An 18,601-nucleotide genomic window follows, 5' to 3' on the forward strand; every position below is an offset into this window, starting at 1 on the left:
GTTTTGATCTTCTTAATTTGAATTAGTATGAATGACAGCTCTACATTGAAATATAGAACCCCATTCAATTAATTTCCAGTGATATATAACTAAAACTGGGTTATAAACAATGACAGTATTTTAATTCCTTCCGCTAGCATATATGACCATATTGTTTATGGAATAAATTAATAAATATATTTGGGAACGAAGGTATATGCTAACACTTATTCTGCCACTGATCAAAAAATATATATAGCACTTCTTAAGTAATTGAAGATCTGATGATGTGCACTAGCAGAAACTGCATTAATTAAGTCGTCATTTTGTGATCATTAACTATTAATCCGAAAATAATACATTTTTAAGTTAATTACTACTTACTGCATTCAATCTGATTTAACAAATGTAAGATGAACCATCGCAGGTGATAAGCAAGTTGTAAGAGGGAAAGTAAACGAGGGTGTGAAATTAAATACCGTAGATCATGTAGGCGAAAATGTGGGCCCTAGATATAATTTAGATTCAAACCGAAATAATTTATGCAGAGAAAAACCGTTAGAGTCTCGAATGTCCAAAATAATTTTCAATAATAAACTTGACAAAGTTGACTTAATAAAAACTTGTTAACCAAGCCAATTAATTTCACAAAGTGAGCTTAACTAAGGAATGATGTAAAGTATGTACCAATGAAACTTTAAATAATACACTTCTATTACTTGTTAAAATGAAACTGGAAGGGCTATAAGAACTCACATCAACTAACTCACATAGTAAGCTAAAACCCAAACACTTAACGCCCTTGCACTTGAGTACACACTTGAAAAAACAGCTCATGAAGTGAGCACACAACATCACTCAACTTGCTAGATTTCATGCATTACACAATGGCCAGCACTCCTATCTATAGGGAGGACTAGTGTGGTGGAAGAATCCACCAAATTCTATAATTTTTTTTTTAACCTTTAATCATTACATTTAAGCACCATCTTTTAAAAAAGAGGTTCACAACTCTTGAGTCTTCTAGATTCTTTCAAGAGAGTTGGATATGACTCTGTACAATCTTCCCATCATTACTGACTCTCTACTCATGTCTCTTAGCATTCTTCTAAGCTTGGTGAATGTTTGCATTGACAAGTCTTTGGTAAATATGTCAGCGACTTGATCTTCTGAAATGATTGGCTGCAACTAAATCTCTCATTTGAGTACATTCTCTCTAATAAAATGATGTTCCACCTCTATATGTTTTGTTCAAGCATGAAAGACCGGATTATCTGCAAATCTAATTTGATTATTGTAATAGAGTCTTACTGTATAATCCATATCTTATTTAATGTCTTTCAGAAGATGCATCAACCACACACATTCTTGTGCTGCTTGAGATGCTTTTTTCTACTTTACTTTTGTTGTAGATAGTGAAACTGTAAGATGTCTCTTATTCTACCATGAAATTGCACAACTTTTAAGACTGAATGTATATCCAGTGGTCGATCTTCGAGTCGACAAGTCTCCAGTATAATCTGCATCACAATGACCAACAATTTGACAAATTGGTTCTCTTTTATAAAGTATACTAAAGCCAGAAGTTCATTTAACATACCTTAATATTCTTTCTACTGCTTTTAAATGTGGCTTCCTTAGAGTTTGCATCAATCTGCTCACAACACCAACTACATAGGCAATACTTGGTATTCATAATGTTAAGGAGATTAAGCTTCCAACTAGTTACGGGTATATAGTAACATCTTCTAACTTGTCTCATTCATCAATTATAAGTTTCACATTTATTTCAATTGGTGTTGAAATAGGTTTGCAATTGAGCATTAAGTCATGAACGTACTTCTTTTGACTTAAAAATAAACATTTAGATTCATAATCAATTTTCAATCCAAAGAAGTGTCATAACTTCCCCAACTCATTTCGTTTTGAATCTCACCGTAAGATGTTCATGAATGAGATTAATGTCTTCATTGTCATCTTTAGTAATATTTAAATCATCAACATAAATTAACAAAATAGTAATTTTTATACCTCTTGTCTTGATGAAGAGACTTGATTCTGCTGAGGCAACTTGAAATCCACTAACCACCTAAAATTTAGCTATTTTATCGTATCATGCTCTGGATGATTGTTGCAATCCATAGAGTGATTTTCTTAGCTTGCAGACAGTCTGGCTTGTTTGGAGATTTAAATCTTTCAGGTTGCTCTATATAAATTTCATGATCGAGATCTCCATACAAGAAAGCATTTTTCATATCCATTTGCCATAGCTTCCAAGAATTGCTTGCAGAAATAACTATCAGCATACATACATATGTGATCTTCACAACAAGACTAAAAGTTTCTTCAAAGTCAATGTCATATTGCTGTGAAAATTCTCTCATGGCTATTGAGCCTTATATCTATCGACTGCGCCATTTGCCTTTCATTTTATTTTATAAACCCACTTACGAGTAAGGGGCTTTACTCCTACAGGCTTTGGATGAACTCCCAAGTCTATGCTCTAATGCCTTCATTTCATCTTTCATTGCAACTTGTCATTTTTCAACATCTTTTGCTTTTTCAAAAAAAAGCCCATCTTGATCTCCTCCATGATGGCAAAGTCTGCATTTGCATACTTGGGTTTTAGTTTCAGTACTCTTGTTGATCTTCTTAGTGTTATAGGTGCTCCTTATGGTTCTACAAGTTGTGATGGTTTTCCTTCTTTTTTACTTCGTTGTTGAACATAACTAACTGTTGTTCTCCATGGATTTGCTTGTTCTTCTTGTCTTGGGCTATGTTCAAGTTTTTGAACTTGTTTATGTAATCGCCTTGCTTCAATTTTTTTTGGCTTTGGCTTTGACTTTTCTTCATTCATCTCAAATTATATTTTATTTTAAACATCTCTGTAAAAAACTGGAGAGTTTAGAAATGCATTCTTCTCTTCTTACCACAAAGATGACATTGCGAGAAACATGAACTTGTCATGTGCTAGGATCAGTATATCTTCATCTCTTTTAATACAGATCATGTCCAACAAAGGCACACCTCTATGCCATCTTGTTGAACTTGGTCAAGTGCTCCTTAGATAAAAAACATAACATACACAATCAAATATTCTAAAATAACTTACAAATGGTTTTTTTATGGAGTATTTCATATAGATACATAAAATTAGATCTCGACAATGGTAATCGACTAATTATGTGTACAGCACGGTACTAACACACTCGGTCCAAAATTTTGGTGGCATGTTATTCGCATGCATCATGCTTCAGCATGTTACTGCTATGTGATGATTCTTTCGTTGTGCCACTTCATTTTGCTGAGGCGTATAGGCACATGTAAATTGCCTTTGAATACCATGTTGCTTTGTGCATGTCATAAAGATGTCAGATGTTTATTCACCACCATTATCGATTTGTAGAAACTAAATTCTATACTCAAGTTCCTTTCTCACCATCTGGTGAAACTCCTTAAACTTTTAACGTGCTTCAAACTTTTCTTTCATTAAATAAACATAAGTATATCTCAAAAAATCATCAATAAATGTGATAAAAAACTACTTACCTCCAACTGATAGGTCTACTACTTTCTCGAATATATTTGAGTGCACAAGCTCGAATGATGTTTTGACTTTATATTTTAATTATTTGAATGACCACTTATATACTTTTCCATTTTGACATCTGTAAGTTGTTTGTTCGTACTGCATGCTTTGGCAAACCAATCAGTTGTCTTTTATTAGACATCTTTCGGAGTTTGTTATATCCAACATGAGCGAGTCTCTCATGCCAAATAAGTTGTGGTACAAACAATAAGTTCTTCGTCTTTTCTAAAATATGATATCGTAAAATCAGGTTTTTACCAAGGTTAGTTACAACCTCTATTTCTCCAATATGTGTCATATGATTTGAGCATCCAGAATCAATTGTCCAATCAATTTGATAATTGACTTTTTCCACTTTTTCTTTTACAAGTTTTATTTGAGCAGAATTACATCTTTCATCTTTCTTTTTTAATATCCTCTTTAACTTTCATTAAGTACAGAAACGAACTTTTCTGTACAGTCTCATTAGCTCCCTCATGTTGTTTACTTGTCGTAACTGCATTTCCTTCATCTATTTTGACTTTGCAGTCACGAGCAAAATAACTCAAGTTTTCACATCTAAAACACTTCTTCTTTGGTCTCCACTGCTATGTAGTTTCTCTTGTTTTATTTTTTATATTTTTCTTTTTCTTTTTGCTAATGATCTTACTTTGAGACCTAATGACAGGCTTAGCAGGTCAACGTGATCTCTGATATTTACTAAACAAAGTTTTCTCATTATTTACTTTGAGTGAAAACCCAATGATTTGCTTTGCTAATGTTTTTTGATTGATCAAAAGATTCTCTGACTCCAATAAAGTTGGTTGAACTGGCCAGTCTTGAACACCAATTATAAAATTGCTAAATTCTGGATGAAGTCCACGAACAAGAATTCTCTGCATATGGGTCTCACTAATTTTAGACTTAGGATTAATTTGAAAATCTCCCTATGGATTTTATAAAATCTGCTATCAACATGTTTGCTTGAGTTAATATAACTAATTTATTTTTTAACAGTTGTAGGCGTACGTCATTAGCTCGAGAAAATAGTGTTACAAAAGCATCCCATGTTTCTTTAGAAGTTTTAGCATAACGTATATGCTCAAATAAATCCTTCTCAATTGATATCTTAGTTGCAAATAGAGTTTTTCCTTCTTTGTTCATTCATTTCTTCTTAGCTTTCTCATGAACAGAAATATTTATGTCTGATCTCGATACTATATCTATAATTCTTGTCCTAAAAGATATGACTCTATGCAAGATTTCCAATAACCATAATTGTTATTGTTAAATTTTTAAATATTATTTAATGCAACGGCTAATGTCACCATAATCTCAGAATATAATTAACCAAAATAATCTCACTATTAAACCGACCTTTAGATTGAACTTCTCTCTTATATCAATTGTAGGCAAAAATGTGGACCCTAGATATAACTTAGATATAAACCCGAATAATTTATGTGGAGAAAAACCGATAGAGTCTCGATGTCCAAAATAATTCTCAATAATAAACTTGACAAAGTTGGCTTAGTAAAAACTCATTAACCAAGCCAACAAAGTTCACAAAATGAACTTAGCTAAACAATGATGTAAAATATGCACCAAGAAGACTTTAAATAATACACTTCTATTACTTATTAAAATGAAACTTAAAAGGAGTATAAGAACTCACCTCAACTAACTGACATAGTGAGCTAATGCCCAAACAACCCTTGCACTTGAACACACACTTGAAAACAACCCACTTTACTATATTTTATGCATTATACGATGGCCAGCACTCCTATTTATAGGGAGGATTAGTGGTGGTGGAAGAATACACATAATCCTATATTTATAAAAAAAAACCTTTTAATCATTACAATTAAGCATAATCTTTTAAAAAGGAGGCTCATAGCTCTTGAGTCTTCTCGACTCTTCCAAGAGAGTCGGTGATGAAACTTTACAGATCGAGTGTCAATCTCACCACTTTTGTACGGGGTGACCACAGAGCTGAGCTGACTATTCTTTTGCCCTTTACTCTTACTTTGCCTTACTCTTAATAATTTGCAATTGAATCACGTTTTTGTTGTCTTAAGAGAATAAACACATTACTTGCATGGAGAAATGATTCACGATGATCACAATGCCAAATCAAATCCTCTCTACTAAAAATAAGTACCTCGTGACCCACATATCTATGCTTAATTTTATCAAGAAAACTTGGTATTTGCCATGCATGTTCGAGCAAATGCGCTGGTTCTGTGTACTTTCAAAACATGATAAATCACAGTTCAAGTTGAAGACGATTTTTTGTCATGATATAGCAACATAAAAGAGAAAGAACATCATTTCATACTTATTTAATTTTTCATAGAGCGCGGCGATTTTCCTTCATCAATCTAGCACCCTTCACTGTAAATTCGAAGCAAATCCATCAGGCTCGACTTTACTGTACTTGGGGATTTAAGCTTTGAGTTTCTGTTTAGAAAAAATATATTTTATGGGCAGATATGATTTTTTTTTTTTTTAAAGTTGGAAATCGACCAAACTTTTTTATACATTGAAAAGCAATTTCTTTTATGCATTGGAAAACACGTGAAGATCAGAAGATCTCGTGTATAATTAATTTTCAAGGAGAAAAAATCAAACTCTTATATACGCAAGATCAACAACAATGCGAGAGACTCGAGTCCACGATAACACCTTTCTATGAATATAGAAAAGATCTTCCTTTCGACAAAAAACAAAAAAAGTTGAGCAAATTAAAGAGACAGAGAGGGAAGCAAGGAGGAAACGACGCCAAGGTGAATTTCCAAATATGTGCACTGCTTCTCCCAAAACCACCACTTTGCTTGGGGGAATTCTCGTGTCAAATAATGGAAAGGCGAGGACCTTTCCGTCGTTCTACTGTAATGGCTGCTGAGTGGACACCAGACTACGTTAGACTGCTGAACAGACGAAACGGAATCTCTGGTCTTCACGACAGCGGCGGTGAGTTTGAAGAACAAGCCCCTCACTTCCCTCGAAAGGGTTTCCAAGAAGGGATTCTTCCTGCTAGCGATCGCCACGTGGCGTCTTTTGGCTTGTGCAAAAAGATTAGGCCGCGTTCTAAGACTTCCACGTGGAATCCCATGGAAGCGTTGCGGCTACGCATCTCGGAAAAGAGTTTAGGGAAAATTCTCTGGGAAAATCTTCACTTTGTGCAATTTTGTCTTTTGAAGCCATTTATTTATTTTTTTAATTTATTAAACAACAATGTAAAAGATTTCTTTTCTAACAGCAAGGCACAAATAGATAGTATAAAAGTTACCGTTTTTTTTTTCTTCCGGTGTGAAAATTAGCCATTCATTCCATGTGTTTGGTAGGAAAAAAAAAGCTTTTTCGAGGTGACATTTTTTGTGACAAAGACTTCATCGAAAAATGCTGAGATTTTCCCCCACCACAATTGAAACAGACCCCACAAAAAGTGAAAATAAAAAAATAAGAGGAAAAGAAGCCTCTGCTAGATTAAGTTTGACAATCAGTTTCTCTCTTTTTTTTTTCACATGACATGAAATTTTCTTGAAAGTCACAGGCAAAATTAACTCAGAAGGTCATTGTCCTATTCTCAATTTGGGAAATAATTCTATAGTTATATTTTTGAAAATTTTTAATTTATTTCATATAAAAATTTATGAAAAATATTGTTGGTTCCCATGTACTTCCACTTACCCAACTAAAAAATTCTGATTCCGCCCTTTATTTAAACTAAAATGTTACTTGGATTCATATGAAGGAAACCTTCTGCCATGCTTTAGCGGGAAAAGAGCTGCTTTCCTAAGAAAGAAAGTCGAATCAAACACAGCCTACCGAAAGGTAGGCGAGATGAGAACTGCTGTTGACGTGGAAAAGTGCCATTGGTGGCTTCTTGTTCAGGCGACTCATTGGTAAACAAGGAAGAGAAAGGAATATGGAGGAGAAAAGAGATAAACGGAAAAAGAAAAGAAGGGAAGGAAAATTGGAAGAGAACGTGAGGTGTCGAAGGTGAGCGTCCCGTCTCTCTGCGACGAAGAGGAGCCAAGTGAGGAGAGGGAGACGAAAGCCCGTCATCCTCTCCTTCCTCTTCTTCTTCTTCTTGATGGCCGTCGCCTCAGCTGCAAGGGTTCTCGGCCTCGCCCTCTCCGCCTCCCACTCCGACTGCCTCTTCCACCGCCCCTCCCTCTCCTTTTCCCGCGATTTCCGGCCGGCGGTTCCTGCCTCGCCCAGACCAATCGACGGCTGCTGCAGGAAGCGGAGTCTTAACTCCCCTTCGTCCCTTAATTGCTTGTTCCCTGGTGTCGACGGCGGCTTTTGGGAGACTGCTGGTGGCGGCGATGCGGACGGCACCGGTGAGGACGGCGAGGACTGTGTCTCGACGCGGAGGGTGAGGTTTCATCGGGAATTCGCAGTGCTCGCTAATATCTTGAAGCGGATCGAGCCGCTTGACACGTCGGTGATCGGCGAGGGAGTCTCCAGCGCGGCCAAGGAGTCGATGAAGCGGACGATCTCAACGATGCTGGGGCTGCTGCCGTCGGACCAGTTCGCAGTTACGGTGAAGGTTCCGCAGCAGCCGATGGCGAGGCTTCTGTCGTCTTCGATAATCACCGGGTATTGATTCTTTTGAATTCCATCGAAATTGTTTTTTCTTTAGGTGTTTCGATTGCTTTTGGTCCTTCGGAGCATGGAATTGCCTGGTTTTCATTGACTTTTGAGGACTTAATGGTTCTTTGACAATATTCTATAACTCTGTTGTCACAGCTTGTCAACATTCCACCAAAAATTCCTGATGTTGTTCGCTTACGATGAATTATGCTTCTTTAGTAATTTAAATTGACCTTTTTCTTCTATACGTTTAACAGTGAGTAATATTTTCTAATCCCAAAGCTTTATGGTTTGCTTCCATACGGAAGTAAGATTTAGCCAAGTTCACGAAGAGTAAAACTCAGATTCTCAAAGTATCTGAACTGGGTTTCTCTAATATTTGAGGGAATTGCGGTTTATTGAGCTCACCACGATATAGTTCTTTTTCAGTTTCTGAAATGGGGAGAAGGTTTGGTGGTTAAAAAGATGAAATTTCGTCTAATTTCCGTCCCGTTTGGTCACTTTTTATTTCCATTGCCAGGTATACGCTATGGAATGCAGAATACCGTGTTTCATTGATGAGGAACTTCAATATTCCTCTTGAACGAGAGTTGGAAGTCTCACCTAATGACCCCAAATTCTTGGACAATTTGAATGACGAGCAGAACGATGCTGTTGGAGTTCACACAGGAGAAGAACTAATGGGAGAATGTGAGCTAGGGCTGCGGACTATTGGTCATTTGTCTCAGGAAGCTCTGAGCTACATCCAAGAACTGGAATCGGCGTTGGCCACGGTAGAGGAGGTAAACGTTTTCCTTCCTTCTACTCCCTGAAACTCTGTGCAGTATTCTTGTAATTCTGCTCAAAAATTTAATCCAAGATTAATTACTTCCTTTACCTTAAGGTGTTGCTTTGCTAATCTCACTGAACTTCGAGTCATGTACATGGCTCAAACCATGTCCGTCCCTAGGATATTGGATATGTTCACTAGAAACACTTAAGAAAGTCGAAAATTTCATCCATTGATATGTAGTTTGAATGGTAATCTTGGGTTCGCTGGGCATGACACACTAACAAAATCCCAAACAGCTCTATTTACATGACGGCTTATTGCAAACATATCAATGATAAAATGTCCATGCATCAAAAAGTTATTTGATTCCCAAAAAGCTTCTATCAAGTTTGTCAACCATTTCTTGAGTCTTGACTATCCAGTTTCTTATTGTTTTGACACGTAAAAGTTTTTGCAGGAGCTGGATGCCGAAAAAAAGCAAACTGCGATCATTGAAAAGAATGGGGAATGCAATGACTTGTTAGACTACTTAAGATCTTTAGAACCTGAAATGGTAATTCCTTTGTTGCTTTAAAGTCTAACTTTTGATGTGTTTACACTTTACAGTAACTCTAGTGGCTCTGTACCAAAGTGACTTTGTATCATTTCATATCTTTCTATTGAATCTGGTTTGCAGGTGACTGAATTATCACGCCCATCATCACCCGAAGTGGAGGAGATTATTCAGCAGCTTGTTGAGAACATCTTACAAAGATTCTTCAAGAATGAAAATTCTTCAGATAGCTTGGAAGCTACAGAGGCAATGAAGAGTTATGTTGAAGATGAAGTTCGTCATGGAAGCACAATGGGAACTTCTCGAGATTACCTTGCTAAATTGATATTCTGGTTAGTGTGCCTTCTGATTTACTTATGCCATTGATCTTTTGCACCATCAGGTACTGAGTTGTCATGTTTTTTTTTTTTCTGCAATAAGCGTAGGTGAAATCCAGGCGTAATCCCTCATCTAAAGGGAAGTTAAAGGCCCCAAGAGTTCTTGGCCCGAGGGAGGCTTTGTGGGATTCTTTTTACCATTGTTCCCATGGGGGTTTAGGACTGGGTTTTCTCTACTCCTTAGACCAATATTGTAACGTAAACGTAACGTGATGTGCACTTGTAGGACCAACAATCAAGTTCCATAAGAAAAAACTGGAAATAATGGGAAATGTGTTTCCTACCAAGAAATCAAGTTCCATTAAAAAAAAAAGTTGATAGATAAGTAATGACTAATGGCTGACAGAAACACCAATTTAATGGGCCTTATATGATAATCAAAGTATACTGGTTCAATCAACTTAAGGTTCATAGTACGTAAGTCTAAGAGTAAAGTTTCATATACATGATTCTAAACTGCAATCCGTAATAACCAAACCCTTCAGCTAATCAAAGTAAGTAGGAATATGTATATGTCATAAATATTTGCTGGCTTCACTAGGTTCTTCTGCTCCGGCAAGCTTTATTTCACTATGTTCTCCTGCTCCACTAAGTTTCTCTTGATGTGGTGGTCATACAGTTGATGTTGCTGATGATATTGGTGCAACGTCCTTATTTCTAGAGAAAGCTAGATTTTCTAGTGTATGCTCTTGATCTTCAGAGTCGGGACAAATATTGGGTAAACTGCGACCTTGTCTAGGTGAACACATTTATGAATAATTCACACTGATCCCATGCCTGCTTTATGTACATGCTTGCTGCATAGGACATGGACCATAATCTTGTTGGCTAATAGACGTACTTTAACTGTCTGGAGTTTGCCTGTAGGCACCGATTACAAGAGAAACATGTTCAGTTTTTCTTGACATGCTGAACTACAATATTGATATGTAGAATCATTAGATCTTCCAAAAAATCCAGATGTTGTCAAATTTAAGTCAAGTTAAGCCAAAAGCCTGTGATTTTATCTGAAGGCAGTACACCTTGTATTTTCCACTGAGCTCTCAAGTTCCAGAGCTTCCTTTGGAGTTTGAACTACAGTAATTGTAACACGGGAGAACACCATATGAACTGTGACAGTTAAAGGAGATTCAGTTGCCATGCCAAAATAAGAGTTTACATTTGAGATCTTTATGTGGCTGGACCTGTAACTTTTACCACTTGTATCTTTTCTGAACAGCTAACTGACCTTAATCTATGCTGTACCTAGCCTCCTCAACAATGCTTACATCTTAACACCATTTTCATTCCTTACTGTTAAACTTTCACCATTTGTCACTTCTTTAACATTGATCTATCTCATGAACATTTATTTTTGGCCTACATGAGCATATGACTTGTTCAAAACTTATATCCTATGGATTGCACTTCTACGTTCTTGTTGAAGTTGAATGCTAGTGCAAATGTATGAGCCAGTGGAAGATGCTGGATATATCTGTGAAGTGTGCTGCGCACAGTAATTAAGCTGCTGCTCTTCATGATACAAAGTATAGTAATTGTGCTTCAGACACCTCGTCACATCCAAGCCTGTTTATATGAATCCTTAGAATCATAACCAACCACAAGTGCATGCCTAATTTTTTCTATCTGTGTATGCTCTTGCCTGTCATGAGTGTGTTTTTGATTCGCCTAGAGAGTTGCATCTCATGAACCATTTGAGTTTTGCTTTTGCCCTTTGGTGATCTACCTATTGGTATATTCATTGTGTCCTATTAACTGGGTTGTGGAGAGAGAGAGAGAGTCAATGTAAGGTGTCATGATTTAGAAAGGGTCAAAATGTGTCCTGCAGCATCAAAATATGCAGTATACGTTTTCCCGTTAAAGCAGTGATAGGGATTTCAGTGTACATTTTTACTGTAAAACTATTTGTTCAGAACAAATACTAATATTGCTCGATGGTTCATAATTGAGACTGAATGTGCTAGGGCGTGAGCTCTAATAATTTATTTTACAACCCCTGTCAGCATATATAAACTTGTTGCAGACAACAGAATCTAAATTCTAATGTAATAGCTCGTGACTGTTGAGTTTCTAGAGTTTACTAGACGGCAGTTTGTCTGGAATATAGGAACTTCATGTCCTACAGAATTAATTCCATGGGTTTAGCATCTGAAGTGTGAGGGTACCTTTTAAAGTGAATTTGAGAAATGCAGTGAGATCATTTGATTATGGTACATGTAGGTGTGCAGAGCATACACTCATTCATTGATGGGAAAAGCGTGCCGCTTTAATTTTTACTGTCAGATTTTATTGCTATGGAATTTGAGATGAAATCATTCCCAAGATGAAACTGTTCAGATGAATGTACCATCTCTTGTGCTGCGCTAGCATTCTTTGCTTCAGGTTAAGGATATACCCAACATTGGCCTAGCTACAATGTTGCTTACTCTTTTCTTCCTTCTTCTTTACATCTGGTACATAATGTTTGGTCTCTTCTGTAATTCTAGGATTGGCATAACATTATGCAACGAACCAATGCATGTACATTAACTGTCGAAATTGTGGTGATTGCAGGTGCATGCTTTTGGGGCACCATATGAGAGGGTTGGAGTACAGGCTTCACTTAAGCTGCGTGGTTGGGATCTTATAAAGAGAGGATTAGGCTGTACATTCTTCACTATCAAGTTGAGCCATCCATACCAATCTGGCGGTGCCACCGTCCAGTATATTCTATATCTTAATTCATCAGACTGATAGATGTAGCTTGCAACCAGGAACTTGTAAAGTGAACCTCTTTTTGCTCCATTTATAAAAGTAGTTCCAAGTTTTTGAAGCATTTGATTTTTTATGTTCATTCTACACGTATGGCTTGCATTTAGGCACCATTGTTCTCTGAATGTGACGAGTTGAGTCATTCGGACATTCGCTCTAGTTGCACTACAGCTTCTTGCTCAGGGTTTGAATGCCATCCCTTTCCGTGGACTGTGTATCACCGTTCTGTAACTCGTTCATTTCTAGGAATCGAATGGTATCAGATCATTGTCCCGTGGTGTCAGCCTTCGAGTTCGCGGTGGCAAAGTCACTGTCAGGTCATGTTGCTGCCTTGTCTGACCAAATATCCAAATACGGCCTTCGATTTTAGGGTGACCAGTTTTCATCTTGGGACTTCTTCACCAGTAGTGTTGTAAAAAATGGAAATGGAATCGAATATCCTATTGAGTTAGTGATTCAGCTGAATTGATTGTGAATTCGCATAAAGTTATTATTATATATATTTTTATAACGATGCATATAATTAATCAAAACTACCAAAACTTCGACATGTTTAAAAGTAATCCTTGTATTTGATTAGTGACTGATGAATCAAAACGCTTTGCTGCTTGTTCAAGTTAAATCGGCTGATTCAAGCCGATACTTGTAAACAACTAAGGTAACGGTGGGTCTCTTTCCTCATAGCAACCTCATTTAATTCAAAACCCGACATTGATAAATCAATTTGGGTTATGACAGTGGTTTCCATGGTTTGCATATTTGTGAACTGAAACCGGACTCTGTCTATTTCCGTCGAGAGCATAATATACGACATTCGAGCAACCAGACTCAAACACGGTTTGGAATCTATATATGAGCAATCAAATGCGAAGACAAGCTAAACGTTCTGCATCGATAGGCAAGCAAGTGTACCAAGGCACCATACTATAAGCCTTGGTCAATTACAAACCATTGCTCAATTGCAAGCTATTGTTGCCTGACATTCCCATGTATAGTGTTAGGCAATGCACAAATTATAGTTAATTCTCAAAGTAGAAGGCTGCAACCACAACTGTGTATGGTGACACGAGGATGACTAAAGCAAATATTCAGCATGGAGTAAAGCCAGAGTTGCTTGCTTTGTGCTTAATATAATCGATGATTGTTTGCTTTGTGCTTTATGCATATTCGATAAATAGCTTCAATTGGGTACTTTTCTTTTTTACTTCAATGCACTCAACTATTTGGCAATAAAAAGGTTAGGAGGGCCTACCCTCATGTAGAAGGTTTCCTAAAAGTCTCCCAATTAGGGGCCTGGCACCCCATCCCCTCAATTATATATATATATATATATATATATATATATATATATATATATATATATATATATATATATATATATATATATATATATATATATATATATATATATATATAAATTGTTTATAATTATTAAAATTTTGAAACTATAATTCAGTTCCCATCAAGAAAAATTCTTGTCTCTGCCCTGGCTCTCAATACAACTGGGTGAAAATACAACTGAATGAAAACTTACTTGTGAAACCGTTCGGAAAAGTAAGCCCGTCATATTTCCCCATGGAAGTTAAATTTCTAACTCGACTACTCTCCCATAGTGATAATACTGTTTTGTTAACATCTGCTTAGGGTAGATGTTTATGGGGAATCTACGGTATATGTACACTATGCTCGGGCTAGTCTTTTTACATTGGTACTTGTCCAAGAGTTAGCACCTTTCTTCTGCAATAGTGGTGCCTGGACTACCCAATAAGGAAGAGGGAAGGTCTGTTTATGCAAGCAGGTTGCCATCCAAGTCCACGGGGAAACAGATGAGAAAAGAAGGCTGCTGGGTGTTCAGCTCTCCAGGGAGTGAAACAGTTGCCCTCTCATGGCAGAGTTAGCTGATATGAATAGATGGGAGGTAGAGGAAGACAAAGTAAAAAAATTCAAGAAAATTTTACTGATCTTCCAGCAATTCCCTAGATGCAAATTTTCCCATTGTATCCGAAGGGGAAGTTTTGTTGAATATTGATTGTCAAAGCTCGTTTGGCTGGCCGGGTTTGCCAACCCCTTTTGGAGTCTTAAAAAGGGACCTTAAGAAGCCAAAACAAAATGGATATATTTTTTTTTTGTAAGAGGCTGTTTCACATTAGGAACACCCAGAGCTATGTGTGGACTGGTGTGGGTCACTACCCACTCCAGCGAATACCAGCCCTTAAAAAAATTCGATGAAATTTTCTAGGGCCGGCATTATACCATATGAATGTTATATGAACCTACCCCAAAATTAGAGTAAATATACGAAACACATCAACTAGAGTTTTACTATACTGCTTCAATTTTAAGATAGATTCATCAAACAATATGTTGTTCCTAATGCCAAACGATCTCTAAAATTACAAAAAATTTTGTTTGTTAGACTGAGAAGATATTTGTCTCGATCCTCAAGCTGTTGGTTATAATGATTATTTCCAAGCAGTTAATTTCATAAAAGAGTGCTAAACAATGTACAATCCAGTAGGTCTGTGCATATTCAAAGACAGTTTCAAAGCTGAAAATATTCCCCTATCGAGTAGCTGTTATGGCATTTTGCTGGAACATTTTAATGGGAGAAATTTCTTGTTCTTTATAACTTTGTATTCCGAAAGAAAACGGGAATTAGAAGAATAACCAAGAAGAAGTCTGGTTTCAGAAAGGAAAAGTTGGCAGAAAATTTATTGATTTTGTAATAAAAGTACTTCAAATTTTGGTGGTAGATAAAAATACGTGTAAGCTTGTCCTTTTTTTTACATTTAACTACACGTTTGTTTATTTGATTTAAACGGTTATGTAAAAGAAATCAAAACTAGAGAGTGTTTAACTTGAGATCTCGTTTTCCTGTGAGTTTTCCCTTTCGCAAGAGAAAAGACTGTCGTCGGGCTCCGTTGTGATCTATGAATGCCGATACTCTGGAAGATTTTCTCAACTGGAAAGAAAAGGGGGAGGGAACTCCAACCGGCGAGAAAAGAGGGGGAACTGTAGGAATCTGCTCCTTTCCCTCTCCCTCTCTCTCTATGTCTCTCCCTGTGGATTAGGGCAGCATATCCGCTTGCGCCTTCAACTGTTTGCGTTCCATCTCTGTTCAAAGGGTTTCTGCCACAACCAATTCCACCTGACGGCTGACGGCCGATTGGTTTGATCAGAGGGGTTAAGAAGAGGAAGCAAAAGGAAAGAGGAGGAGAAGATGATGATGCAAAACCCTACCCAGATGATGGCACCATCGCCTGCCAGGCTTGGCCTCTCCAATCCCCATTCCCCATCTATCCTCTCTCCCCCATCATCCACTAGCACCAACCCAACGCCACAACCGCCAGTACCACCACCATCAGCGGCAGCAACAAGGTCAGCCTCCACCGCCCAACAGAAGCAGACCACCACCCTGCTGTCCCTTTTGCCTCCTCACACCAGGGCGCTCACCCTCCTCAATCAGATGGCCGCCCTCACTACTAAGCTCTTCCACGTCTCAGGTTTCTGTTCCTCTAACGCTTATCCCCTTCTCCCTTCTTTTCTTTGCTTGACCTCAATCCTTTTCTTGTGGTGCTTCAGCACAGAAATCGACTTGGCAAGCGTCCTACAGAGGAACTCCCCCGACGTTCCTCGCCTCTCAATTCCTCTCCCCGGAGGCCGCCTCTGCTTCCACCACCAAGCAGGTCATGGCCCTTCTCACCTCCCTCCAGACTCAGCTCTTCGAATCGATTTCTGAGCTTCAGGAAATCCTTGGCCTCGAGGAATCGAAGCGACGGATCGCGCAGGAGATCCAAATTGCAGATTCTGCCATTCTGGCCTTCACCAAGAAGGTGAAATCGGCCGAGCAGGTGCTGGAGTTGATGTCTGAGGATTACGAAGACCTCCGCAAACCTGCGAAGAGGTTTAAGGCAGCTTCGGATAGCGACAAATTCGTGTTTCCTTCCGTCAAGCTTTCCGACATACTCTCCTACGCTCATCGGATCAGCTACACGACGTTTGCACCGCCGGAATTTGGTGCCGGACAAGCGCCTCTCCGTGGGGCGCTCCCTCCGGCTCCCCAGGAGGAGCAGTTGCGGGCTTCGCAGCTCTACCAGTTTGCTAATCTTGATGTTGGCTTACCACCCGAATCCGAGGCAGCGGAGAAGAAGGTGGAAGCTCTCATTGAGGCGCCGCCGCCCCCACCTCCTGCACCGCCTGCATTGTCCAACATGTTGATTCCCCCAATTCCTTCGGGTTGGCAACCGGGGATGCCCATCGAATTGCCGAGCGACATCCCGATTGTTCCTCCTGGATGGAAGCCCGGGGATCCTGTTCCGCTGCCACCGGTGGTGGAGGTTCCGCTTGGCTGGAAGCCAGGAGACGCAGTTGTGCTCCCGAAAGAGGAAGTGCCACAGATGCCTCCGAAGCCTATCGGTGTTCCGGGTGCGCAGGAGCCTATACAAGTCAGATTTGTGCAGCTTGATATTAATCCTGACCAGGACGAGTATAGCAGCGAGTACAGTAGCGATGAGGGCAGCTCTGAGGACGAAGAGTGAGATGAGGTTGGATGCTTTTCTTTTTTGGGTTTGATGAAGGAATCAACCTTTGAAATTAAGCTTCTTGATCAGAAAAAAGAAGGTCGAATTGAAATTGAGTGCAATTAGTTCGTTAAGCTCATGTGTGATCAACGGATTCTTCATATAATTTGATGAAGCTTTCGTGGGAATACCGTAAATTGTAACTTCTGGGCTCCTGATGATGACCATGGATCGTCTGGTCGTCAGAAACACCATAGCAGACTCTTTTTCCCTACATGCTGACATTTTGTCGAACTGTGGGATATCTTTTAGCATACCTAGCCGTCGAAGCTGTGGTTATATTCATTTAATGTTAACAAAGCTTATTTGCATTTTCTCTTTTGCTTAGCTTAATATCATGTTGCTGAATACCAAATATGAATTTTCTTGTCAAGGTATTAGAGTCATAGTCGGTTCTGGTTCATTTTAGAAGGCAAATGGTATCTTAGTACTTTGTTTTGTCGGAACTGTAGCCAAGTTTCTTGTGGTCTTTATAGTTGGGAAAGTTGCTTTGCTGTTATTACAGATGACTGATGGGAAACATTATCCTTTGTTGGGCAAAATGTTTTTGTGTTGGGTAAAAACGCTTTTGTTGTCTATTAGAATTTTTGGTCTCGCCACTGGGTGGTTCTTTCCTCGTCTCATGGGAAGGTCATCGTATTCTTGCATTTGATGTTTGCCCATTGTAATTTGTCGTGCAGAAAAATGTGTTCTATAAGTTGATAACTTGGTGTATTTTTCAGTTCAGTAAGATCTATTTCCAATGGTTACAACCAAGTTGTAGTTTTGCAGTCTAATCACTTCCAATTAGCCGACTGTATGTCTTTCCTACCGTTCTTGCTGACTTGCCTGATGCTATCATTTCCTTTATGGCAACCAAGTGGGGATTGGGGAGTGGGTTGAAGTGACTCACCATAAGGTAGAACAGGTTGCAGATAATGCATTCTCTGGTGGTCGACCACTTTTACCCGATTCTTGTGTTGCCATGTGGCTGGGACTGGCAGCTGTAAGCAAGATGCCGGACATTAAAAGGGAAGAATTTAGTTGCTGGAGGATAGGTAGCTGTTGAATATGCAATGCAAATACATGATGCCGTACTATTTGTTGTTTGTATTCTGGTGCAAACGTTAGTGGCAACGTAGAGAGTAAAGAATCCCATGTTCCTACTCATTTACTATCTACAAGATCCAACTTTTTTGAGACGAATGAGGTTTGAAGATGTTCAGAGTCAGTTCCAGCTGGCTCCGTAGAGGAGCTGGAGTGTTCGAGCTCTGAAGAAAATTCAACCAAGTGCAGTAAAAATAGCTAGCATTTTATATCAACTCATCTGGTAACAATCCTACCCTTTTGCCTTGAAAGTGTTGGGTATTAGAGATGCAGGTTTTACCAAAAAGAAGAAAGAGAAGGTTATATAAGGCACTGTGGTGAGGTAATACG

The 18,601-nt window shown here is 38.5% G+C and overlaps 2 protein-coding genes across 2 annotated transcripts; both read left to right on the forward strand.

Annotated features, from left to right (window-relative positions):
* Positions 1-7,513: 7,513 nt before the first annotated feature.
* On the forward strand, positions 7,514-12,669 carry LOC116259302 (uncharacterized). Its single transcript, XM_031637045.1, has 5 exons — positions 7,514-8,158; positions 8,673-8,934; positions 9,382-9,477; positions 9,601-9,809; positions 12,408-12,669. Exons 1-5 carry the CDS (start codon positions 7,650-7,652, stop codon positions 12,481-12,483), a joined length of 1,152 nt encoding a protein of 383 aa, XP_031492905.1. The 5' UTR covers positions 7,514-7,649; the 3' UTR covers positions 12,484-12,669.
* Positions 12,670-15,454: 2,785 nt separating this feature from the next.
* Positions 15,455-17,496, forward strand: LOC116259710 (mediator of RNA polymerase II transcription subunit 4). The gene is made up of 2 exons (XM_031637618.2): positions 15,455-16,108; positions 16,188-17,496. Exons 1-2 carry the CDS (start codon positions 15,826-15,828, stop codon positions 17,141-17,143), a joined length of 1,239 nt encoding a protein of 412 aa, XP_031493478.1. The 5' UTR covers positions 15,455-15,825; the 3' UTR covers positions 17,144-17,496.
* Positions 17,497-18,601: the final 1,105 nt, after the last annotated feature.

The sequence above is a fragment of the Nymphaea colorata genome, chromosome 8, assembly GCF_008831285.2.
Source record: "Nymphaea colorata isolate Beijing-Zhang1983 chromosome 8, ASM883128v2, whole genome shotgun sequence".
NCBI lineage: Eukaryota > Viridiplantae > Streptophyta > Magnoliopsida > Nymphaeales > Nymphaeaceae > Nymphaea > Nymphaea colorata.